The sequence below is a fragment of the Bubalus bubalis genome, chromosome 12 (genome assembly GCF_019923935.1).
Source record: "Bubalus bubalis isolate 160015118507 breed Murrah chromosome 12, NDDB_SH_1, whole genome shotgun sequence".
Classification (NCBI taxonomy): domain Eukaryota; kingdom Metazoa; phylum Chordata; class Mammalia; order Artiodactyla; family Bovidae; genus Bubalus; species Bubalus bubalis.
The window spans coordinates 47922329-47948252 of record NC_059168.1 but is presented as its reverse complement, the minus strand read 5'-3'; the positions used below and the strand labels follow the sequence as shown (position 1 = coordinate 47948252).

The window sequence follows — 25924 nt, the reverse complement described above, 5'->3', positions numbered from 1 at the left end:
TGTGTAAGTGCCTATTTTTAAACCTGGAAACATTTTACTTGGCCATTCTGATAGTTTTCATAATCATATACTCAGGTAAGATTAGTGTATATTAAGTGGGAGGTCTTGAAATTAGCTTGATTAGATACTATTAATTCATGTGTCTTAAAGAGATTTTCTTTTGGGGAAAACTGGCTTGAAATCGGAGAAGGCAGTGGCACCCCACTCCAGTACTCTTGCCTGGAAAATCCCATGGATGGAGGAGCCTGGTAGGCTGCAGTCCATGGGGTCGCTAAGAGTAGGGCACGACTGAGCGACTTCACTTTCGCTTTTCACTTTCATGCATTGGAGAAGGAAATGGCAACCCACTCCAGTGCTCTTGCCTGGAGAATCCTAAGGACGGGGTAGCCTGGTGGGCTGCCGTCTGTGGGGTCGCACAGAGTCGGACGCGACTGAAGCAACTTAGCAGCAGTAGCAGCAGCAGCTTGAAATAATTAACTTGAAATATCCAACATCTGGTCAATGAATTTGATAGGCTAATAGGCATACATTTACAAGATGCCCTGTTAAAAATCTGGAACTTTGGGAATTACAGGTAGTGAATCATAATTAAATAGGCCTCTTTCTGGCCTTTGGAGTCATATAGCATAAATAACATCTCCTTTCTGGACCAAGGGATTGTGGCGGGAAGAAGACTCTTTACAATGAGAACTAGCTGCATCTGTCAGCTTGCAGGAGCTTAGTAAAATCATGTTCAGTTCAGTTCAGTTGCTCAGTCGTGTCCGACTCTTTGCGACCCCATGAATCACAGTACGCCAGGCCTCCCTGTCTATCACCAACTACCGGAGTTCACTCAGACTCACATCCATCGAGTTAGTTTCCCCTGAATTTGAATTCTTACTAGTACATTTTTATAGAAATTTCTGCAGAAGAGACTTTTTTGGGGACGGTGGCAGGGGTATGTCCTTATATATAGCACATCAAACCTCGGCACACAAAAGAAAGATGTGTGGTTGTGATAGATAGGAAACTTTTGAAAGCATGTTTAAGAAAGCTCACAACTTGTTGGTTTCATTATATGTATTTTAAAAGCCATCTTTTTAAATATGAATTTTTGATTAATGTGATCTAATACTTCAAAGTCATAAACTTATTTTTAAAGAGCTAAACTTAGTTTTCAAATTATTGAAAAACTGAGATATAAAGAGGAACCTTGTCTAAATTTTGGTTTAGGGTTGATTATAAGCTTTGTAGATAGTGATATGATAAGAATTGTGATATTGCTTAAGTTTTGAGAAACCACTTAAGATCTTAGATTACTTCTTTTTTTTCTGAATTGATGTTAGGTGATCATATTTAAGTCTTTATCCCCCCCCCATTCCTAACTGAAGTGATACTCTGATAAATTAAGATTTGAGTTTTCATGAAGGTCTTAAAGCTGCCTAGTCTGCTTACCAGATACTTAATGTACATTGCCTTTAAAATCTACCTAACAATTCCATGAAGGGTAGGTGTTAGTACTTGTATTCTGAAGCCACTAGAACACTAAATTCAGAGAGCTTAGATTTTGGCAAGCATTCTTGACTTGGGTACAGTTAATTGGTTGCATTGTATTTTATGCATATAAAACCATTCTAAGAAAGCTTCAGCAAAGCTGGCATTCAAACCCAGATCTCTGTGGCTCTGAAGTTTGTAGATGTACACTCCTGGTACACTACATTGATGGGAAAGCTCTGTCATCCAGAGCTAGGTTGGGTTTGAAGTTGATGTGAGGTGGGGCAGAAGGACTGGGGAAGATATCAGAAGACACGGATTCTGTGGCTAGAAACAGAAAGGAATATACTCAGTCTCTGAACACCTCTGTATTGAAGGACCATTGGTTGGTTATGGTGATGGATGGAATTCATAGAACATGGGGCCTTGTCACATAATAGGTACTTACACATTTGCACTTTGTAATAACTGCAAGGATAAAAGCCTGCCATACCAAGAAGATATGCACTTCTCAGGGGAAGTTGCCTGAGAAATTAGGGATGTACATTTTGTGATTGGGAGAGGAGGATAGGATTGGTCTTAAATTTAATTGATTTTAAAGATTGATATGATATAGCCATAAACCTGAAAAAGTTTGGGATTGAGGCTAGTGGTATATCCCTTGGGAACTTCCTGCCTTCCAAGTGGATGAGAGAAACAGAAGGTAAGAGCCCAGTTCAGAGAGAAATTTATTCACTCAACAAGCATGGAGACCCATGAAATACAATGGTAAGTAAAAGCCAACACAGACTTTGACCTATTCGAGTTTTTAATATGTCAGTCAATTAACCACAAATAAATAATTCAAAATGTGGATAAGTGCTGGGAAGGAAAAGGACAGAGTTTTGAGTACAGTTAGCAAGGGACTTCTCTTGGGGTAGAGAGGGGCTCTTTGGTAAGGGACAGTATCTTTGAGAAAAGGATTTTTGAATTGGATTCTGATGAGTGAATGGAAAATAAGTAAACTTTTTTCCTAAAGGCTGAAAAGGGAGGTAGAATTGTCTATGAAATTATGAAGTGTTGATGGATTTACTAATTCTTTGAAGGCAAAAATGAGGGCTTTTAGATCAAAAATAGTGATTTTTACACTGAATACCGAGGGAATATATCGTATCAGTTAAAATATAAAAAACATTTTAAAAGACTTAGAATAAATTAAAGGAAATAACCCAATGAGTATTTCTTGGAAGGACTGATGCTGAAGCTCCAGTACTTTGGCCACCTGATGCCAAGAGCTGACTCATTGGAAAAGACTCTGATGCTGGGAAAGATTGAAGACAAAAGGAGAAGAGGGTGACAGAGGATGAGATGGTTGGTTAGCATCACTGGCTCAATGGACATGAATTTGAGCAAACTCTGGGAGATAGGGAAAGACAGAGAAGCCTGACGTGCTTTGGGGTTACAAAGAGTCAGACATGACTTAGCGACTGAACAACAATGTAAAAGGGTAGCATATTCTTAATGGGTTAAGGAAGCTAAGGTGTTTTGGTACATTCACATGAATTGTAAGAATTTTGTGACTGATTACTACTGCATTACTGTCAGAGACCCACTTTTAGACTGAATTCTACCTTTATATCTTAAAATATCTATACAGGTTTTAAGGGGATAATGTGGGGAACTTCTAGGTCAGGGGTTATAACTTTAAGGCTAAAAGGTATTTTACAAATCAGAAGCAGTAAATTTCATAGTTACTTGGAAAATAGTATTTTAAAAGTAGTTTAATTTTCATATAAGAAGCTACACAGGTAGTTTAGGAAAATTCTGGTGTCATTTATCAATTACTTCTGTATTTAGCACAGTTTTCTTGGAGTTCAAACTCTGAGGTAAATTTCCCAGTTTATTCAACTCAAAGCATTGAAAGTAAGTGCCTCTTGCTGAATCCTGCTGCTACCAGAGGAATGTAAAAGCCAGTGGTGGATTGTGTTGTTGGGGGTCATCAACTACTTAGTGACCGTGTCAACATAGAATTACAATGCCCTGTGACAAGTACATCTTAGGGTTTCAGATTTCTGTCTTTCAATTCTCCAAGCTCTGATGTCTAATTAACATGTAAAAACCTTCTACATGGGGTTTCTTTTCTGTTAGGTCTTCCCAGAGATTACTTGAGGACAGATTGGCCCCATATCCTTTGACTTCTGCTTCCCAAAGTGGCCTGGGAGCCAAAGCTTGATATTTAGACTAGACTAACGTATCTGTTTTTGTTTGTTTTTTTAATATTTATTTTTGACTGTGCTGGGTCTTCATGGCTATGTGCAGCTTTCTCTAGTTGTGAAGAGCGGAGGCTGCTCTCTAGTTGTGGAGAGTGGAGGCTGCTCTCTAGTTGTGGTGCACAGGTTTCTCATTGTGCTGACTTCTCTTGTTGTGGCGCACATGCTCTAGGCATGTGGCCTTAGCAGTTGCAGCACGTGGGCTCAGTAGTTGTGGCTTGCAGGCTCCAGAGCATAGGTTTGGTAGTTGTGGCACATGGGCTTCGTTGCTCTGCGGCATGTGGAATCTTCCTAGGCTGGGGTCGAACTCCTGTCACGTGCATCACCAGGCGGATTCTTAATCCCTGGACTACCAGGGAAGCCTCATATCTGGTTATTTTATTGTGGGTTGAGAAGGGAAGTAAGAGAGCAGGAGTGGGAGCAGCGTATTTCACAGATACAGATCTGAATAGACTGATCAGGGTCTAATTTCATCTTAGGCATTTTTCATGTTCTTGTTAATCAAGTCTGCTTTCCTTCAATTCTGTTTGTCTAGGTATGTGTGGAGTTTGATGGAGAATCTTGGAGGAAGAGAAGATGGATAGATGTCTACAGCCTCCTAAGGAGAGCCTTCTTAGTGGAACATAACTTGGTTTTGGCTGAACGAAAGTCTCCTGAAATTTCTGAGCGAATTGTTCAGTGGCCTGCAATAGTAAGTAAAACTTGGGCTTATTGAACCTCTGAGAAGTTCTTTCATCCATTATGAACGAAACAGGGAAAATCTATATGTAATATCTATAGTTGGCCTTCTGGAAAATAATAGTACAGAGATATGATGTTGCAGAAGATTCAGAAAAAGCCCCAGGATCTCCTGTCAGCCCTGTTAGGAGGCCAGCAATTCTGGACCCTTGACTTTCGTGGGTCTCAGTTTCCTCACTTGAAGAGTAGGGAGTGAGGGTAATATGGGGAACTTCTAGGTCAAGGATTGGAAACCAGCCGATAAATACCGACATACAGATCTTTTTAGTTTGCCCCTTACAGTGTTTTAAAAAAATGTAAATTAGCTGTCTACCTAAAAAAATGTAGAGAATATTCTTAAAAATCTAGATTCCCAGTTCTTACTGAAAGAACAGTAAGATATGGCCACACTAAAGCCTGTAGCAACAGGCTTTTAGCAACAGTAGGCTGAAGCTGAATAGTAGATGTTGCCTGGCTCCTGTCAAGGTTTCCACTTTTGGTCTCATGATCTTTAAGGTTCCCCCAGCTCATATTTCTTTGACTTTAAAGACACCAGCAGTCAGTATATGATAGTGCCATTTCCGCACCAGAAGTCTGGTGCAGTTAAAGGCAAAGAGTGAGCTCTGTATCTGGAGAGGACAGTTAATGCTATTTGAGAGGTGAGCTGGGACAGATTTGGTAGTTGAAAGGCCAAGAGGATGATTAAAAGGCTGGCCAGCTTGTGAAGGACCTGCATGGTGTGTGAACCAAATTGAGATTTTGCCCATGGATGAGATGAGCCTCGGAAGGGTTTTTGAGTGATGTAGGGTTTTGTTTAAAGTTGTATTTTGCTTTTCGTATTTTTTCCTCCATCTATTAAGAATTTGCTAAAAACATGGCCCATTTCCCCAGAAAAATAAACTTAAAACAGTATTCTGCATAAATTTGGGCCAAGCCATACATCTGTAAACCCAGACCTATATGTTAACATGACTCTCAAATGTGTATCAGGTTTATATGATTGATTCTGGATAAAAATTGTGTGTTCTTGTTTTGGTCGCATAAATAGTTATTATTGAGATACTGGTAGTAAATAAAACAAATGAATGGTTTAATCTTTGTGTGGAACATTGCCAGTCCCCATTTTCACAATGATACTAATAGCAGTTATGATGCCAAAACATTTTCTTTTGTTTCAGATGTACAAATCTCTACTGGACAAAGCTGGTTTGGGATCCATAACATCTATTCGCTTTTTAGGAGATCAACAAAGAGTATTTCTTTCTAAAGACCTTTTAAAGCCTATACAGGTAAAACTTTAGAACCAATATTAAGCCCTAAAAATAGAAGTATAAACTCCTTTAATGTGAGAACTAACGTATTGACGTTGATTGTTCCAGATCAGATATCTAGCAGAAAAAAGGACCCATCTTATGAGCAGATATTAGACATTAATGCTCAGTGTTAGCCTTTGGGTTGGTACTGTTTATTGGGGTTGGAAGGACAAAGGTATTACTGTTGATGGCTTTTGTGTGTAATACGAAATAATTTTTAAAATAGGTGATAAGAAAGTGATTTTTAAAAGATTAACTGTTACTCATATATACATGTATCTGTATGCATATATATAAGTCCTCATTATTTAAGGATTCTATGTTTGGGAACTTGCTTACTTGCTGAAATATATTTGTAACCCCCCAATTAGTATTTTGGTGCTTTTATGGTCATTCACAGACATGTGCAGAGTGGTGAAAATTTTGAGTTGTCTGACACCTGTTCCCAGCTGAGGTTTGAATAAGGTGCCATTCTGCCTTCTTGTTTCATCTCTTCTACTGTAAACAAGTGTCCTTTTCAAAGTCTGTTTAGTACTGCGTTGTTGGTTAATTCAATGTTTAAAATGGCCCCCAGGGATAGTGCTGAAGTGGTCTGTACTGTTCCTAAGTGAGTTTTAGAACATGTGTTAGCTAAGCTTCATTCAGCTATGAGGTATGGTAGCTGTGAGTTCAAAGTTAGTAATGCAGTAATACAGTTTCCCCGCTGGCTCAGGGGTAAAGATTCCATCTGCAATGCAAGAGCCTCAGGAGTCTTGGGTTTGATCCCTGGGTCAGGAAGATCCCCTGGAGGAGGGCATGGCAACCCACTCCAGTATTCTTGCCTGGAGAATGGGGGGCAGAGGAGCCTGATGGGCTGCAGTCTATAGGGTTGCACAAAGTTGGACATGACTAAAGCAACTTTGCATGCAAATAAATGCAGTTATATATATTAAAAACTGTGAAGTGGGGTTTTTTCCAACAGAAACACATAAAAACAAGGTTATGTATTGTGATTGGTTGATGTCTCTTGTGACCAGAGGCTTCAAGAAACCTAACCCATCTTTCCCCTAAGAATGGTTCAGTATTAACAAATTCAGTGTGTGTGGTGACCTAACTATTGCAAACAGTATGAGTCAAGTGTGTGTGTGTGTTCCTATTCTTTCCAGTTTAGCTTGCAGAACTACCTTTCTCTTCACAACATTTAGGCTCTTGGGTCTTGCTCATTTGTTGGGAGGGAGGGGAAGAACATGCACATTACTTCCACAGATAACTACCTTGGGAGTAATGTTGGTCTTAAAATTAACATTTGTCGTTTTAGATGTCATTTGCAAAGTTCAGTTATCCTCTTCACCCTCTTTGGTTTTGTGACCTGACTTGTTTCTGTGGCCTGTAGAACCATTAAACCAGTTTATGAGCTACAAGACAGTTTAGGACCAAGGGTCATTGCCATTGCTGGGTCTATATTGGAAAACTCAAAGCATTGGCTTTTCTGTGCTCAAGTCTCACTTTTATTTCCATATCCTGGAAGTGAGTGAAAACAAGATTCATACTCTGAACCTTATTTTATAATGTTTAGGTGAATGGAATAGAGGAAGATGTTTTTTCTTAGTTGTGGGCACAAGTTATCTTCATATATCAGGTAAATGGGGCTTCCCCGGTGCCTCAGAGGTAAGGAATCTGCCTGCAGTGCAGGAGCCACAGAAGACCCGGGTTTGATCCCTGGGTCGGGAAGATCCCCTGGAGGAGGGCATGGCAACCCATTCCAGTATTCTTGCCTGGAGAATTCCATGGATGGAGGAGCCTAGCAGGCTACAGTTCATGGGATTGCAAAGAGTCAGACGATGACCAAAGAGACTGGGCACACGTGCATGCACGCTAGGAAGGTTATCTTGATATTTTTCCTACATTGAAATGCAGAATACTTGCTTTTAAGGACCAAGGAACATACAGGAGGGGCTGTGGAAGACTACTACTGAGCAGAGAGCGGTTTTTACTTCTTAACATTGTTTTCGGGACAGTTCTGTTTTTCATCTTGAATGTGTCTCATCTTTCCAGTTAAAGTAGAACTCAGTTTTGTTTCTTGAGATTGAAAAGATCAGTAAGTTTTTATTCTCAAGGAGGTGCACTCTGTGCTGTCAGTGTGAGTGTTATTAATATAATACTGATTGAGGGAGACTTTGCATGTGTTCTTGACTTTTACTGATGATGATTTCCAAAGTTAAGTGCTTCAGGGCATTCTCTTTTAGAGGCAGGTGATAGTGTAAGGCTTCTACTGTATGAGACTCGGTGTTGGCTGATATGGGTACCACAGTAGGAGGGTTGTCCTAAATAATGAATAGAGAATCTGAAAATTATTTGGGGTACGCAGAAGTTGGAATTGAAACCTAATGTTGGATTGAATTCATCTCAGTTATAGGTGGATAAGAAAAATGACTAAGTGTCCAGCTCAATTACCTGGCACTTTTGATAAGCCCTTGAAACTCTTCTAGGCAGAATCCAATTATTCTACCTTATTTAAGAGCCGTTTAATGTTAATGATTCTCCCCATTAATGCTCTTTTACCTTGTACTAGGAATTGGTGAACACATTTAAATTTTTTGAAATTGCAATAGCATGAGGGGGAAAAAAACAAAAACATGGCTCATTCTGGTAATTAATGTTGCACTCTTACGAAGCCCCTAGTTTAATGTTACTTAAGAAATTTTTTCAGCATGGCCTCTCTAAAAGGGTATTCTTCCCAGTGGGAAAAATGGATGAACTATTTTTGGCCACTGTGTACCCATTTCACATGCAGAAAGGCATGAATGCCTAGTATTGAAAGGGCTTCTGTGCTATATGGTTTCTCGGGTCTGACAGGTTATTCCTATTGACAATCTGTATACATTTATCATAACTGAGTATACACACAAAGCCAGAACACTGTGGAATAGTGCCAGAAATAGAGCTGCCAAGAATTGAATGTTTCAAAACTGTCTAGCTGAAGACCTAGGCTTCAGCTTTTGTCCCTCCTCACCCCCACCTTTACCATTTGTAAAGAAGAATGCATTTGGAATTCTGGTTTCAAATTCGATTCATTTCAAATGAATCTATGTGAAATGATGTTTATTAAAAACAGCAATTTCAGACACTACAGATCTAAGTATTTTCTTATGTATGTGTCTTCTGCCCCTTGCATTTGGATCTGTGACTTCCCTAATCCCTAGAGTTTGGGATACAGAGTATTTTTGGCATGACTAGCTACTTTGCTTATTATATGTCCCATAGCCTAAGTTTTGTCATATTTAAAATTATGCTTTGAGCCACTCTTAGTATCTGTCTCACTCTTAGCTTCAAGTGGCTTCACTTCTGTCTGCCTTATATTTGTGATCATTTGATGGTTTCATACTGTTTGACCTGTCTAGTTCATTGGAGTTGCAGTGGTTTGCTGCCATCAAATGGCTAATTGACACTATTAATCCCTGTGATTAAATGAATTGAAATATCCACTGGAATTTAAACAACTGTTCTTATTTGTTACCTTAAAATGCAATGATTTTCAATTTTTCAGGATGTAAACAATCTCCGTCTTTCACTGATGGATAATCAGAGTGTCAGTAAAGAATTTCAAGCTTTGATTGTGAAACATTTAGATGAAAGCCATCTTTTACAAGGTATGTGGATTGTCTGTTGGTGATAGCTCATGAGTTGACCAGTGATTAGTTTGTAAGAAGCTGTGTTTTAGCCCTTCTCACTCATTTGCTCATTAAAATGTCTCATTTTTTTAGTAATTCTTTAGATGCATTTCCCATGCAGCTTGATGAGTGGAGGACTATATTCTAGAATGTATTCTAAAGTCTCTGAAATTTGGAAAGCCCGAGGATCATGTGAACGATATAGAAGTGAAGTAGATACTGAACAAGCTCAGCTATATTTTGACATGAAATTCAATATGTTTGGAATTTCAGTCTTATAAAATGAGTAAAACATTAATTTAGTGATCTTGATCTTGCCAATTACTGTTATTGATTTTCTTGGTCAGTTTCATAATTGTGAATGTTTTAGGAGACTTAGAAGTTCTGATGAGGTTCCTGAATTTGGATCCTCTAAAACTGCATAGGAGAGTGAGTTAGGTCTCAATGAGGTATCTGATACTACCTGGTCTGATACAGATGCTAGGATAAATATACTGCCAAGTCTAAGATAAAGCAATAGGAAATTGAAGCTTTAAAATGGAAAGTTTACATTTTTCTCCTGCCTTTGCTGAAATGTCTGTCTTAAGTTTATAGCAATATCTTTTAATTTTTCCTTTTTGTCTATTGCATGTTTTTTTAAAGACTTGGGAAAAAATTTTGCTGGATAAATGGTGCTGTTCAGAGATAATGCAAATTGCTCTAAGGATTTTTTTTTTTTTTTTTTTTTTTTTAAGGTGACAAAAATTTGGTTGGTTCAGAAGTAAAAATTTACAGCTTGGACCCATCAACTCAGTGGTTTTCTGCAACCATTGTAAATGGAAACCCAATGTCAAAAACTCTTCAAGTCAACTGTGAGGAGGTAAAAATCATGATAATTGCATGTAAGATAAGTTGACAGAAGAAGATAATTATAAAAAGAAATTACAGTATCTTATAAGAGCTAAATGGGGCTTCTCTGGTGGCTCAGACAGTAAAGAATCTCCTGCTTGCAATGTAGGAGGATCTGGGTTCGATCCCTGGATCAGGAAGATCCCCTGGAGAAGGGATTGGCAACCCACTCCAGTATTCTTGCCTGGAGAAATTCCATGGACAGAAGAGCCTGGTGGGCTACGGTCCATGGGATCGTTAAAGAGTCAGACACGACTGAGGAACTAACACTTTTACTTTCACATAGGAGCTAAATACCTTTGTTATTTTACATTAAAATATCAGAGTAGAAAAAAACAATCAGTTATTTTTTAAAAGGAAATTATATGTAAGAAACTCCTATTGTTAACTAGTTTCTCTAGTGGCTCAGACGGTTAAGAACCTGCCTGCAATGCAGGAGACCAAAGTTTGATGATACCTGGGTCAGGAAGATCCTCTGGAGAAGGGGTTGGCAACCTACTCCAGTATTCTTGCTTGGAGAATCCCATGGACAGAGGAGCCTGGCGGGCTGTGGTCCATGGGGTCGCAAAGAGTCGGGACACGACTGAGTGGTAGAGGTAATTTCTGGTATATTCCTGAGCATTTTTTAAATTTCCTGGTATCTTTGTTTTGTTTGTTCTTAAGATTCCAGCACTGAAAATTGTGGATCCATCACTGATTCATGTTGAAGTTGTACATGATAACTTCGTGACATGTGGTAAGATACTGTTTGATTAAAACTTTTATTCTCCTTTCCCCTTCATCCTTCTCATCTTAAGAGAAACAGGGAGGCTGACTTACCTGTTTTTAATCATTTTAGGTAATTCTACAAGAATGGGAGCTGTGAAACGCAAGTCTTCAGAGAATAATGGAAACCTGGTTTCCAAACAGGCAAAATCATGCTCCGAGGTAGCCTTGCTTTTTCTCTGTCACTTATATGAAGCTCTCTTGAATTCTTGCAGTGCATGGCCAGTATGTTTAGTGGTAATAAGGCTGTCTTCTCTGCTCATCCGTGCTGTTGTGTCTGCTCTCTCCTGGTCCCAGATCTTGGCCATAATTTCTATGCTCAAGCAGATGGAGATAATATAAGTTTCTGGTTCACTATTTTTGATATTTGCTGAAAATCCTCAGTAGGTTTGACAGTTCCACCACATGGAGATATTTTTAAAGATAAATTGAGTTGTGTGTATGAAGTCTAAAGAATGGCATCCATGAGAAGAGGGGAGGAACCTTAGAATTCTGAGTAGATTGGTGTTGAAATAGGACTCCCACCTGGATAATAGGTCTGGATTGGTCATTCATGATTGGGTGAACCAAAATACTTGCTTTTTGAAGGAAGCAGTTGGTTTGCCATTTCTAATTTCTGCTGAGAAAAGTACAGGCTTCTATGAGTGGCACTGTTGAGTTCAAGTACTGGATTTACTTCTATCCTCCTGAAGTAGTTAGGATTTGGGTCAAGAAACTTAAGGCTGTCAGCTTTTCCCTCTCTTCCATGCTATGGAGAAGCTGGTCTTCTTTAGCTCTTCAGGTACCTCATGTTCTCTCCAACCTCAGGACTTGCTGTTCCCCTTTCTCTTCTAATGCTGTCTTCATTCTAAGTAACTCTCATGTATCTTTCTAATGTGATATTGCTTCCTTGGGGAAGCCTCACCTAACATCTCTACCATTGTTTTAACCTATATCCCAGAGTAGGTCAAATTCTGTGTTTTATTATGCTTTGTAATTACTAGTACATGTCTTTAGAACATCACAGTGTGCAGAAAGTTTTAGTCAGAATTCCCAAAAGATTGGGCTAGACAGACTAGCCTAATAAGGGGATGGAGGACTGGGATAAACTTCTTAAGGGAGTATAAATACCAGGGTCAAAATTTGAAATCTGGGTAAAAAACTATAGGCTCTTTAAGTGAGTTGAATCCTTAGGTCTTATTACAGTACAGATAACTTTCTCACAACTTAGGTATCCAAATGTACTTAAGTTACATGAATATGTTACTGTGTTACAATTGTCAAAAATGCCTTTATGATGCTCTGCTCCAGGCTGGGGTTTTGAATTTTAAAATTGACCAAGTTGAGATTGTTGGCAGCATTTTGGAGGGAAATTTAGGCGTCTGGAGGAAGAGGGCAAGGAGAGATGGCATGAAAGTGGTCAGAGTCATTGAATGAATCTGAGATTCTGAATCAGGGCAGACTGGACTACAACATCAACTAGAACCAAAGCAAGCACATACCACACAAATACTAAAATCTGGGTGGCTAGGATGATCGATTTTCCTGAAGCTTAAGCCTATGTACAGGCCACAGGAGCTGTAATACTTGAGCAGAAACTGTGTAAACCAAGGTATCTAGTACCTCTGTCTTTCTTCCATATGTGAAGGCTTGACCTCAGGTAATTCAGGAAAGAATGGAGAGGTCATTTCGGAAATCAATATTACTCCCTTTTCATTTTGCCTTAACATTTACCAGATTGTAATAGTGTAGTAAGGATTGCAAATTGAGGATGTCAGGCAAGTGATTACTGCCTCTTAGAGGTAAGCTCATGGGATATTATCAAGTGATCCAGGGTATTAGAAGCTGAAAGAGAAACAGTAGAATAGTAACCTGTCAGGTTTTGGCACTGGATAAATTGTTAGCAGTCTTGGATAGAGATAATAAAGGGTGGTTTGGAGAGGTTATTTGAGTGTTGTCTGTCATAGAGAAGGCATCAGTGTAAACAGTCAGTGAGATGAAAAGGAGAGCAACATGATGTTCTGTTGAGGTGGGGACCATGACTCAGGAAACGGCATCCTAATGGATCATGGAGAAATCAACCTGGGGTACAAGTGGGACTGGGGTCATTGGGGACATCCTGTTGGGAAAGGTGCCAGTTCTTCAAAGTGTCAAGTTTATCAGTGAAGTGATAGGCAACTGAGCAAGTAAATATAAGACCTTGAAGGCAAAGGTAGTGCCTGTAAAATATAGTAACATATGTATGTAAGTGATCCTCTCTTCCTGGCTCACACTTTTTTTTTTTAATGGAGACAATCATGAAAGTATTGAACGAAGCCACAAATTAATGAAAATACATATCATATTCATAGATTAAAAGCTGATACATGGATCAATAAAATATTAGTCTTTTATGCTTTAATATTATGTATTAAAAATGCATCTTTAAAAAAAAAACTTTTTGTTTTGTATTGGGGTATACCCAGTTAACAATGTTGTAATAGTTTCAGGTGAACAGCAGAGTGACTCAGCCATACATATACATGTCTCCATTCTCCCCCAAACTCTCCTCCCATCCAGGCTGCCACATTACGCTGAGCAGAGTTCCATGTGCTGTAGAGTAGGTCTTTGTTGGTTATCCATTTTAAATATAGCAGTGTGTACAGGCAACCATAAATTCATTCTCTGTCTGTGAGTCTCTGTTTTGTAAGTTCATTGGTATCATTTCTTTTTAGATTTCATGTATAAGGGGTGTCATACAGTATTTTTCCTTCTTTCTCTGACTTACTTCACTCAGTATGACAATTTTTACTGACTCCCACTCTTGAAGGGCAGGGAGCATGTCTCTCTGCTGTCTGTCAGCATCCTATCCAGCTCAGTAGGTTTGTGTGAACTGATTACTGGGAACAGTAGAATCTATTTTCAAAAAGGCCTGAACTTTGGCTAGGAGATAAGTCTCTCAACCTATTTGAGCCTTAACTTTGACATCTAAAATGTGAAAATAAATTTGATGTAGAAAAGCATGTCTGTTTCAGCTCGTAAGACCTATCTTAGAGGATGGTTATTTTGAGACATTAGTCTGCCATCTTTTCAGTCAGCTGGCTTTCCAAATAAAGCCATATTCCTTGCCTCAACAAGCAAATGAAAGACCTATCCTAGTTATCTTCTCATTCTAAAGGAAGTTGGCGATGGTAAATTTTTACCTGGGTATTGATGTTTTAGAAATTATTACTATATTTTTAATTATAAAAAGTTATTCTCCTTTCTATTGCACTTATTTTCAAAATAAAGGTTCTTACTTTTTTTGAAAAAGTTACTCTCATTTAAAAATATTTTGGTAACCTGGAAAAGCATAGTAAAGAAAAGATCACTCATAATCACACTTTTCAGAGACTCACTATTCACATTTGGAATACCTATCCTCCTCCTGTTTTTGTTTGTTTTTCTTTTTCCTGTATAGTCATAGAGGCTTAAAAGAAAAAAACTAAAAGCCATACTCTTGTGTAGCTTTCATGATTTCACAGTATATTATGAATGTTTTTCCATATCAGTAAATATTCTTCTTTGTCATGGGTCATCCTTGTAATCAGACAAGTTTTTTGGAAACACTGGCCTAGCCTAAGTTTCAGGGAGATGGAGAGGTAAAGAAAGACGTGGGGAGAGAAAGAGTTCATTTAAATGTGTGAGTGAAAGGTGAGTACAGTAACACACTTGGTGCATGTCTCACTGTGTTTCTCCACTTTGCAGATACGTTGGATGTGTGCAGAGTTGGTAGTCTTTGGGTGACAGGAGTTCAGGATTAGGTAGATGAGACTGTTTATTGCCTTGATGAATACTTCTGGATAAGGTGAACCTGTTTGCCAGTAGCATCTGGCTCCTTGAAGGTCTTCTCTGCCTAGCAGACTATTCCTCAGAGTTAGGATGTTGCCTGGTTAATTGAGACAGTCTGCTGAGTAGTATGAGCCAGCAGTATCCTTTTTGGAATATCATTATACACTCAATTATATTATCTCCGTCTGCTGGCAGGGAGGAACTATTGCCATGACTGGTATAGAAGACCTTCAGGGAAAACTCTTCAGGTAAGAAGAAACTTTGACCCTTGCCAAGTCAGGCCAGTGCAGCGGTGTGCACATGGAGACGGGTTTGGAATCAGAGTGCTATGCCTGTTAAGTTAAACCTTAGGAGAGTTATAGAGTGATCTACTTACTTCAGTCTCTTAAAGGAAATGATCCAGGTCATGATCATTCTAACACATGGTGGCTGAACCGAGGAGTTTTGCATGATGTGTTTCTGCTTTGAGATAGCTAATCAATGTGCCAGGTACTGTGGTGAAGCACTGCCGTATACAGTATGCTTCATTACTCACCTTTTTTCTCGTTGCTCTCCTTTATTACTCCTCATTACGACTGAGGAAGCCGAAGCTCAGAGAGCTTAAATAATGTGCTAGCAAGTGTCAGAGACTGGATTCCAACCAGGGTCTAACACCAAAACCCAGCACTCTTGGCCACTGTGCTGTTGTTGCCGTTCCTCTCCAGAACTTTTGCCTGGTATGGTGAGGCACCATTGTAAAAAGAAGAGAGTCCTCCTTCCTTCCATTTGGTTGGCCAACCCTATTTCCAGTTAATACTTAACTGAGCATTTAATATGTGCTAGACATTTGTGGGCATTACTGCTTGGCTCTTTAGTTAACTCAGAATACAGTTGTAGCTATTACCATTTTCAAATAAGAAGTGCTAAGAGCATTTATCTGTTCATGCACTCCACCGGTCTTATTTATTGAGCACCTGCTCTGTGCCTGGCTTTAAAAGATTTAACAGTGATGTAAGAGCAGGGTCTCTGTCCATAGAAGCTTATGTTTCATTGTGAAGAGACTGACAATAAAACAGTAACTTAAGGTATTTGCACAGTGTGTTGGTACAATGGAAGATAGAAACATGGTAATATAAAGTGTAAGGCAGTTATGCTTTGGGACACTGCTTTGGAAAGCGTGATTAGAGATTCTGAGGTGACAGTTGAGCAGATTTGAGGCTGAAGGATGGGACCAGCCACATGAAAATGTCCAGACCCAGAGGAGAATAGCAAGTACAAAGATGCAGGCAAGAAAGAGCTTAGAACATTTGGAGACCAGAAAGAAAACCAGTTTAGTTGGAGCACCTTTAACAAATGGAGTGATATGAGGCGAGGGGGTTGGCGAAGACCAGACCGTGTAGAATTCTAGTCGGCAGTGGAGTGACTGATTTATAAAGATTGCTCTGTGGTAGAATTTTAACTTCAGAGAAGAGGCAAAAAGTTCAGGCAAAAATGGAAGGAGGTCAGGCCAGTTAGTATACATATGATAGTCCAGGGGAAAGATGGTGGTAGGGGTGGCCTGGAAAGAAGTTGATAGATTCCACAAACATTTTGGAAATAGAAGCAGCATTTTCTGGCTGATTGATACGGGAAATGAGATGGAGGGTTTTCTGGCTCGAGCAGTTCAGTGGATATCGTAACAAAATAAAAATATCTTATTTCCTTAATTCATTTTAAAAATGAGGAAACTGAGGCCTACAGAGGGAAAGTTTGGCTATCCCAGGGATGTCCTTAGACTAGCCAAAGCCTCCCCACAAAGATACTTCTGGGAAACACTAAGCTAATATTTAACCAAAACTGAGCTCACATAGTGTAATACATGATCAAATAACTTGGCACTGTGAAATAGTGGAAAGCTGTGCCAGAACTTTAATGTTGATTAAGTAAATTCTTATTTTTCAGATGTTTTTATTTAACATAGACAGTATTTTCAAGGCCATCAAAGTAAATGTCTGCAAAGAAGATTCACATGTAGGCTACATGGTTTACATTCAGAATTGTGAGGTTTAAAAACTGGTTTTAAAAGCTCTTACTAAGAGAAGTTCTACATCATATTTTAGGAGTTAGTAACTAGAAGATGAAGACACTTAAAAGATTCTACAGGTTTAGATCTGGTGGTAAAGTGAATGTAAAGGTCATTAAAAGAGATAATGAATGAAAAGGACAAGTGACTTTAAATTTACACACATGTGAAGAGGCTGGTGAAAATGGTCTGTGGATTTCACCTGGTTTAGCCATAGAATGTTCAGTTGTCTGAAGTTGAGTTTAATTTCTTCCTTCTCTTTCCATGATGGGAAGTTTTACTTTTTTGGATAGTATAAACTGGGAAGAAGTTGGTCTGTCACTCATATTTTTGTAAAGGTAAAAGTACACAAAAAGGGAAGGGGACAAGTGTCTTAACTTTGTCCCACAGGCCTGTCATGACTTGATATTTTTTGCAGCTTGGGATGACCTTTGTGACTTGATGAGCCACTTACAAGCAAGAACCATGTCCTCAACCTTTATTGCATTGTAAAGGCTTATGTGGTACCAAGTAGGCTCCACTGCCTGCAAGAGCCCTATGTGGTCTGGTCTCCTGCCAGTCCTCTCAGTAAGTGCGTGGTGGGCACTCAGTAACGCTGAACTGAATGCATGTGAAGCTGCCACCATTTGAAGACAGTCAATAAAAAGCTCACTTCTGTGCCTTGCACTAGTCAAGTAATTGCCACAGGGCTGTGTTTTCCTGGTATTCAAAGGTCTGTAAAAGATCAACTTGTGGTCTTTTCTAGGAAGACTCAAGTTTTGTGAAAAGCTGGAGTGACTTATTTGATAGCCCTCAGGTATAAGTCCTTAATTTGTGATTTATTCATTGTTCTCCTGTTCTTTTCTTTTTATTTGGTGGTGGTATTGTGCTTGTTGACTACTAAACCAAGCAAATAAATTTGAATCTTGCAAGCATTTTGTAATTGTGCACTAGGGGCTTCCCTGTTAATATCTGCTTGCTTTGATATCTTTTAGGCCTCTCCCAGTGTGTGTCCTGTACAGTCTGTTCCCACAACAGTTTTTAAGGAGATACTGCTTGGCTGTACTGCAGCTACTCCGCCAAGTAAGGACCCGAGACAGCAGAGCACTCCCCAGGCCGCCAACTCTCCACCGAACCTCGGAGCAAAAATCCCTCAGGGGTGAGTCAGAAGTTAAAGATGTTTAATCTTGCAACCCACTGGAATGGGTTGCCATTTCCTCCTCCAAGGAATCTTCTCAATCCAGGGATCGAACCTGCATCTCTTACATCTGCTGCATTGGCGGGCAGATTCTTTTACCACTAGTACCACCAGGGAAGCCCATACTGATGTTTAATCATAATTCAGAAAGGTTATTTTAGCCATGGTTCTTTCTGTCTGAGCTGACATTGCTCAGGTGGCAAGATTGACCCTACATTCAGTGTTTAGAGAGAGAGTGTTAGTGCAGTGAAAATTTGATGTAACAACCTGCCATTCAGTGTATCTCAGGTTGTCAGGGGAGGTTAGTTTGCAATTGGTCATATGCCTTCAGAGGTGATACGTGTAGTTGGTATACAGACCTACATAAAACAGGTCACAGAAAAGAAAAGGGGGTGTGAGGAAAGAGGAGCTTTCTTGACTTTGTATAGTAGAGAGAATGGTCTACTGAAATATTACAAACAGCTGGAGAATAGATGTCCACTTTCAAGGAAAGGGGAGCCAGTTGGTTGTATGTGGAAGACTGAGATCCATGGGAGTGTGGGGTAGAGGGACACAGGGTTCCAGTGAATGAGCTTCATCAGCCTGGACCTCAACTATAGCTGAGAGCAGTAGAGAAAATAGTAAGACAAAATCAAGGAAGCAGTAGTTATGACTTACAGTTACTTATTTACAGAAGAGAGTGGAATAAGAAATGTAAAATCTAATCAGAAATTTAAAGTGGCCACAAGATTAATGGAGAGATGAGTTTTAAGAGAAGGATCTTTTTTAGGAGGGATGGTGGCCTGTGTAAGCAGTTGTAAAGACCTAAGATAGGGCTCAGAAACTGGTGCAGAAAGGTAGGCTTGGAAGACCACTGTAGTAAATGGGAGAGTGCATGAGCACACCAGTTCATGGGGGAGGACAGCAGGCTGCCAGGGAGGGAGCTTAGAGGATGACCATGGAACAGTCAGAGAGAGGGCAGGGTGGGGGGCGGTTGTTTATTCAGAGTAGAAAGAGGTAACAGTAAGAAGTTTGGTGGTACCCAAGCAAAGATATCTAGTATGAGTGCTTCCCAGGTGGCTCAATGGTAAAGAATCTGCCTGCCGATACAGGAGTCTTGGGTTTGATCTCTGGGTTGGGAAGAATCCCTGGAGAAGGGAATGGCAACCCACTCCAGTATTCCTGCCTGGAGAATCCCATGGACAGAGGAGTCTGGTGGGCTACAGTTTTTTGGGGTCACAAAGAATCAGACACGACTGAGCAACTCAACAACATGAGTGCATCAATGAGAACTTCTCCAGGATGAGATCCTTTGGTAGAAGCAGGAAAACTAGTGTAAGAGGGAAAAAGGACTTTGCATTCTGATGAGGAAAGAACTTTATGACGAATTTCAGAGAAACAAAACTTCTTGAAGGATAAACCCCTATTAGGGGTGGAGAGGGTACCAGATGGTTCTGTGAACAAGCACGCCATCAGCTGGCTCTTCTGTTTGCTTTGGGTCCTGATCACTGACCAAACAAGCATGAGATTGTCCAGTGCTAGGCTGGTAACATGTTCATAGACAGAGTTTTATGCTACTGGTGATTTTGGTTTCATGTGATATTCTGTTTTGAGGGAAAGCTAAGGTTCATTTTGCTATGAGAAATAGAACTAACATGAAGTAGTTAACTATGAGAACACGCAGATAGAATTTAGGGTTGTGTTTTTCTTAATGTCTTAAGATATTTTTGCCTAGCCATTGACTGATTACTTTTATCTCCAACCCACAGAAATCTATCCTGAATTCTCTGATATAAGCAGTTTTATTTTCTCTTTCATACTGTCTACTTTAGGAAAGCAAGCAATTATTTTTGGAAGGTAGGGAAGAGATGAAAGAGGCCTAGATGCTAGTTTTCCATATTAATCTTTTTCAGATGTCATAAACAGATTTTACCAGAACTTTCTTCCTGTCTAAATACAAAGCCTGAAATACTGAGAACAAAACCAGATGTTGCCTGCAAAGTAGATGTGCTCTCTTCAAAGTCCTCTCAGATTGGAACTGGAGACTTAAAAACCCTGAGTGAACCAAAGGGAGGCTGTTCCCAGCTGAAGACCAGCACTGACGAGGAAAGCAGTGTGGAATCTCTTCCTCCATCATCGACTGATCCTCCTAAGGAGTGCATACCAATAAAGGCAGCTTCTGTGGCAGAATTGGAAATCACCAACACTCCTGAACTGCAGAAGCATTTCGAACATGCACCTTCCACATCTGATGTCCTTTCAAAGAAGCCAGAAGAAAAAGCAGCTGTCAATAGTAACAGTCCTAATAGTTGCATAGAAAAAAGGGGAGAACCTTCAACTTTAGGCTGCCAGTCACAGAATATAAAGGCGTCTTCAGCAAAAGTAGATCCTGAAAGCTGCTGTACAAGAAGCAACAATAAATTCCAGAATGGTGAGTGTTTCTGCATATGTTTATTGGTAGAAGGTAAGATGGTTGTCAGTACATACATTATCTTCTTCTTACCTTATGAGAAAATAATAGGAAAATGACAGTAGAAAAAGTTCAAAGAAGAAAGTAAAACCCCTAAATCTGAGAAGTGATTACTGTTCATATTTTGGTGGAATTGGTTCTATGTATATGGAAACACAGATGAGCTGTGAGACACATGGGTTCGTACCAACAGTTTTACCCAGTGCGTTAGTTGTAGATGTCTGTCAGCGTTTTAAAGGCTGCAAGGATACCCATATATGCATTTACCATATGACTTAGGTGGGTCCCAGTTTTTGGTTGTAAGAAAATTTTGAAAAAAAAATCTAAAGTGATCTGCTTGCTTTATTGTCATCCTATAACTGATTTTTCTGTAACATCTATGTTGGAGAGAAGGAAGTGATTAAAGTTTTATGCTCACACAGGGATAGTTCAGACTTGAAATTTTTTTAAAAAGGGAATTACATCACCACCTCTAGCAAAGAGATTTTTAGTTAAAGAATTTAGCGGACAGTGCTAACTTAGGAATCCCCTCTTTGCTTAAGGGAAGGTCCTGCTTCACCCGTGATTTTTGTTTGTTTTTAAATTTTTTGGCCACACCACATAGCATGTGGGATCTTAGTTCCCCAACAAGGGATTGAACCCATACCCCTTGCAGTGGAAGCAGAGTCCCAACCACTGGAGTGCCAGGGAAGTCCCTTTGCATGCACAATTTAGAACTCAGTGCTCTTCATATAGAGAAAATGGTACATTGTATTTCACGATACTTATAAGTTGAGGATGCATTTCAGTGATGGGAGTTATTAGAAGCTCTCTTATTAGAATTAACAGAGCTAAATGGTTCCAGTATGTCAAAAGGTTCAGTTTAAAAATAGATTTGATAGATGTCAACTGGGTATAAAAAAACTTGAAAAACAGTTAATAAAAATGCTGTTCATTTGGATAAGTAACAAATGGATAATCCCACACTCTAGCTCTTCCTGCAGGGCTCTGAAACTAGAGGGTAGGATGGGTGGATTTGACTTGGGGGTCTTCCTGAAGTAGAGTTGGAGGAGTTGGAAAAGAACTTTCTTTGCTGAGTAATTCTTCTAACCCAGCTTCTTCATTCTTGAGGTTTAAGTTGATATAGCTGGTAATTTGCATAAAATTAATTGCATAAGATTATACTGTTCCTCAGAAGTTATATAACTCCCCAAGAAAGTGAATATTCATGACCATGTCCCTGTTCTATTTCTTTATTCTTTTTGAGTCACCAGCCTTCACATTCAGCTAGTTTTTAAGGCAAAGTATTTTCATATTATGTGAAGAAGCAGTAAAAGTTCTAGACCAGTAAACACATTATAGATATAGAAGTGAGTTTCAGAGTCCACCTTTGTCTTACTTAATATATTGTGCAACTCTGTTCCAACTAAAATGATTTTGAGGGAAATGAGAGGCCTTGTCACATCCTGCTGTGTGCTGTCTACTGGGACTTCTGGCTGAGGGGTATGGCAGTGTGATTAGAAACCTACCGAGATCTCTACTGTTTCCACCAGTATTGCTTGTGGATTTGGAAAGACTCCACTGGACACTGCTTCTCCACTGTGTGACCTTACTTAGGGGTTCGAAAACAAAAACAAGCTGGAGTTGAACAGCTACCCTTTTTTCTATTTGGTAGATGCATGGCTTCTCAGAAGTCAGTATTGCTTTTGGTTCTGAGTTAAGAGAATCATTGATGAGAGATCAACTGCTGCACTCCTCAATACAGAGCTAGCTTTAGATAATTCAACTTGCTTATTTCTAGATATTTCCTCTTTTAAGCCCAGGCAAGACAGTTGTTAAGATAATCTCTGGACTCAGCTTTGGAAAATCTGGTCCCATTCAAAGGGTGATGTGTTTTCAGTATCAGGATGGAATTTTAAACTACTGATTATTTTCTCTCTTTTCTGACTTTACCTTACTTTACCTTCTCTTTCACTGAATAACAGTGTTTAAGGAGTTGAGGCCTGATGGCATCCATTTAGCGTTTTAAGGTGTACTCTAGTCCTGCTTTAAAAGAGAGAGAACATCAGGACACATCAAAGGTGATTTATTAAAGATGCTTATTTTATTTAAAGCCACCTTTGGTTTGAGGTCTTTCTTCTAGTTTCCTTCAAGACCTCTTACCAGCGTCTCCCACCCATCTCTCAACTGGTTCTCCCAAAGTTGTGGGTTTTTTTGTTTGCTTAAGAATCTACTTTCCTTTTCTCAGCTCCCTTGGACCCCAAGGTAAGGTCTTTTCTGTTGGTTTTGTATGAAATACAGTTGTTCTTCAGTATCCAAGAGGGATCGGTTCCAGGATTCCTACAGATACCAAAAATCTGCAAATACACAAGTCCCCTACTGTCACCCTTCCCCCCCTCTGACACTGGGGTTCTGCATTTGCAGATGCAACCAGCCACAGATTGTGTAGTGTTTTCTTTTCATTTTTTAAAAAAATTTTTGGTTGTAGATTGGACCCATGCTCCCTGCATTGAAAATGCAGAGTTTTAACCACTGGACCACCAGGGAAGTCCCTGTATAGTATTTTCAATCCATTGTTGGTTGAACCCACAGATGCAGAGGGCTCACTGCCCGCCCAAAGGCTCTTGACTTAGAAATAGATTCCCTTCTGTGTTATTTCCGCTAACAGAGTGTTGCTCTTTAAAATTAGGTCTCTACTTTTTTCTCCCTTTAGAAACTATGTTACATTTCCATTCAAGTTTCCCAGCTTCTAAGTTGAAACTTAAACATGCATTTACTTAGAATCGAAATTCTGTCTTTAGCCAAGGCTCTTAATCTTGAATGGAAAGTATGTGTGAAGGAAATTTAAGATTGTTTGAGGGGCAGGGGTCAGTGCTCTTGGAAGCACTTAGGAAATAACTTATAGACTGGGGGGCGGGGCTATGTTATTTGGGTTTTGTTATATTTGGAATGGTTAGCTTTGCAGAATGCTTTAGAAAGCACGTCTTAAGCCAGTCTTTTTTGAGTGTAAAAACTGACAGAATTGATTTCCACGTGGTCCTCTATTTAGATAAACCTATCCCTGTGTACTGTTAAGTTTGCAGTGAGTTTGAGTTAGTCTGCTTTGGAGAAGTCTGCCTGCAATGTTTATCTGTTTTGGGTTTTTTTTTTTTAATTATTTACATATTTTTATTTATTTTTGGTTTCCTCGGGTCTTAGTTGTCACACATGGGCTCCAGAGTGTGTGGACTCTGTAGTTTGCAGCGCACCACATCATTGCCCTGGGGCATGTGGGACTTTTAGTTCCCCAAGCAGGGATCGAACCTGCATCCCTTGCATTGGAAGGTGGATTCCTAACCACTGAACTACCAGATAAAGCCCCAAAACGTTTATCTTATCTAGGGTTGTGAATACAAGTATGCATTACCTTGGAATTGTGAGTCTGGGGTTTTATGTTGCCAAATGGATTCGCCAAATGAGAAGCATTTTAAAGAGAATAAAACTTCCAATTGTTCTGATAGTTGTCTTCAGCCATTTTCGGAAATTACAGTTGAACCAGTAATTGAGACGATGAGTTCTCCCTTTGGGAAATCTGACCTTTTGAGTATTCAGTCAAAGATTGATGTGATTTTTTAAAAAATCTGACATGCCATTTCCTTCATTTTTTTTTCTAGCCCCATCTCGGAAGTCAGTCTTGACAGACCCAGCCAAACTCAAGAAGCTGCAGCAGAGTGGCGAGGCCTTTGTCCAGGATGACTCCTGCGTGAACATCGTGGCACAGCTGCCCAAGTGCCGTGAGTGCCGCCTGGACAGCCTGCGCAAGGACAAGGAGCAGCAGAAAGACTCGCCTGTGTTCTGCCGCTTCTTTCACTTCAGGAGGTGAGGCCTGTGGGGGAAACCTGAGGTACTCTGAGCCCTTTAATGTGCTTTTCTCCTTCCTCTTCTATCAACAGTTAAGTCTAAAACTGGGAAAAGTTAGAGATGATACTTCTGATCTGTGGATTTAGGAGTCTCGATCTTATTACATGGTATTTCCTACTCATACTCCTTTTCAGTTTTTTTTTTAAAGCAAGAAGCTTGAAAATACAAACTTCTGATTTTAGAAATAACAAATACAGAAAAATTCTGAAGGTTCTAAAAAACCACCACACAAATGACTACTGTTAACTTTTCAGCGCATCTTAGTGTTTTTGTGGTTATAGAATATATTCAAGCATACCTACTTGTTGTATAAATACTTTGAATCTTACTTTCCCCAATATGTACTTTCCCAGTACGTAATAGGAACCACTTGATCATGTTGACTTTTTAAAAAAATTATTTATTTTTATTTTTGGTTCTACTAGGTCTTTGTTGCTGCATGCAGGCTTTCTCTAGTCACAGCGAGCAGGAGCTACTCTTTGTTGTGGTGCATGGGCTTCTCATTGCGCTGGCCTCTTGTTGCAGAGCACAGGCTCTAAGGCTTAAGACTCAGTAGTTGCAGCAAGTGGGCTCAGCAGTTGTGACTCATGGACTTTAGTTGTTCCGAGGCACCTGGAATCTTCCCAGATGAGAGATCACACCTGCATTCCTTGCATTGGCAGGCAGGTTCTTATCTGCTGTGCCACCAGGGAAATCCGATCATACTAACTTTTTTCATCAAATACTTTTGAATAACTATGAAAGAACCCATAATAATGATGTTTGAAAATGGACTTAACCTATTCCCTTGTTGGTATTCAGATTATTGCATATTTTTTGCCACTAAATACAGAGATGATCATCTGTTGTCCATCTCTCTGATTATTTACTTTGGATGAGACTGGAAGTGTCCTTACTGGGTCAGAAGGTGTGTGTTTTAAGGCTTTGATACATGAATTCTGCTACATTGCCCTGGAGGAATATTGTGCCTGCATCCATGCCCCCTGGCAGCTTTTGAGCATTCCTGTCTCTATGCAAGCAGGAAGGAGGTGTATCTTTAAAAAAAATTCTTTCTACTTTTATAGGCAAAAGCTTTCATTTTTGCATTGCTTTTTTTATTTTAAAGTCAAATTTAATTTTCTTCAAATTCTTCCATCCTGAGTGAAGAGAAAGGTAGCCTTCTGGTCTTTTTGATATATAAATGAGCAGTGTTGTTCTGGGTATAGATGAGCTTTTAGATATGATACATTTTCTCAGAAATCTAGGTAGAATTTCAGGCTCAACTAACTCTAATCATAAACAGAAGTGTTGCCTTTAATTTCTTCCTATCTCTCCCCATTTAGTTTTATCAAGATTCAAGATTGCTGATGAACTGAATTAAATGCACAAGCATTTTAGATCATTTTGTCTGTGCTAGTAACTTTCAGATTGAAGGTTATTTAATGAACAAGAGTTATTTTAGATGGTAGGTAGTTTGTCCTATTCATTCCTGAGTAAATTGCAAAAGCACCACAGTAAAGTGTGTGTAGCATTAGAACTGTGATAAGTGTTAAGA

The 25924-nt window shown here is 39.5% G+C and overlaps 1 protein-coding gene across 4 annotated transcripts in view; it reads left to right on the top strand.

The window, feature by feature from the left end:
* Positions 1 to 25924, top strand: part of KDM3A (lysine demethylase 3A) — a 56345-nt gene that overhangs the window by 5125 nt on the left and 25296 nt on the right. For 3 of the 4 annotated variants that reach the window (XM_044925992.2, XM_006074755.4, XM_044925991.2), the window contains exons 3-11: positions 4258 to 4413; positions 5618 to 5728; positions 9279 to 9381; positions 10137 to 10261; positions 10954 to 11026; positions 11129 to 11217; positions 17860 to 18023; positions 19955 to 20472; positions 24144 to 24348. In XM_044925992.2, the coding sequence (XP_044781927.2) occupies positions 4258 to 4413; positions 5618 to 5728; positions 9279 to 9381; positions 10137 to 10261; positions 10954 to 11026; positions 11129 to 11217; positions 17860 to 18023; positions 19955 to 20472; positions 24144 to 24348 (1544 nt within the window). Of the gene's footprint in view, positions 1 to 4257; positions 4414 to 5617; positions 5729 to 9278; positions 9382 to 10136; positions 10262 to 10953; positions 11027 to 11128; positions 11218 to 15039; positions 15093 to 17859; positions 18024 to 19954; positions 20473 to 24143; positions 24349 to 25924 lie in introns of those variants that run through there. The other variant, XM_006074757.4, reaches the window with a different exon arrangement.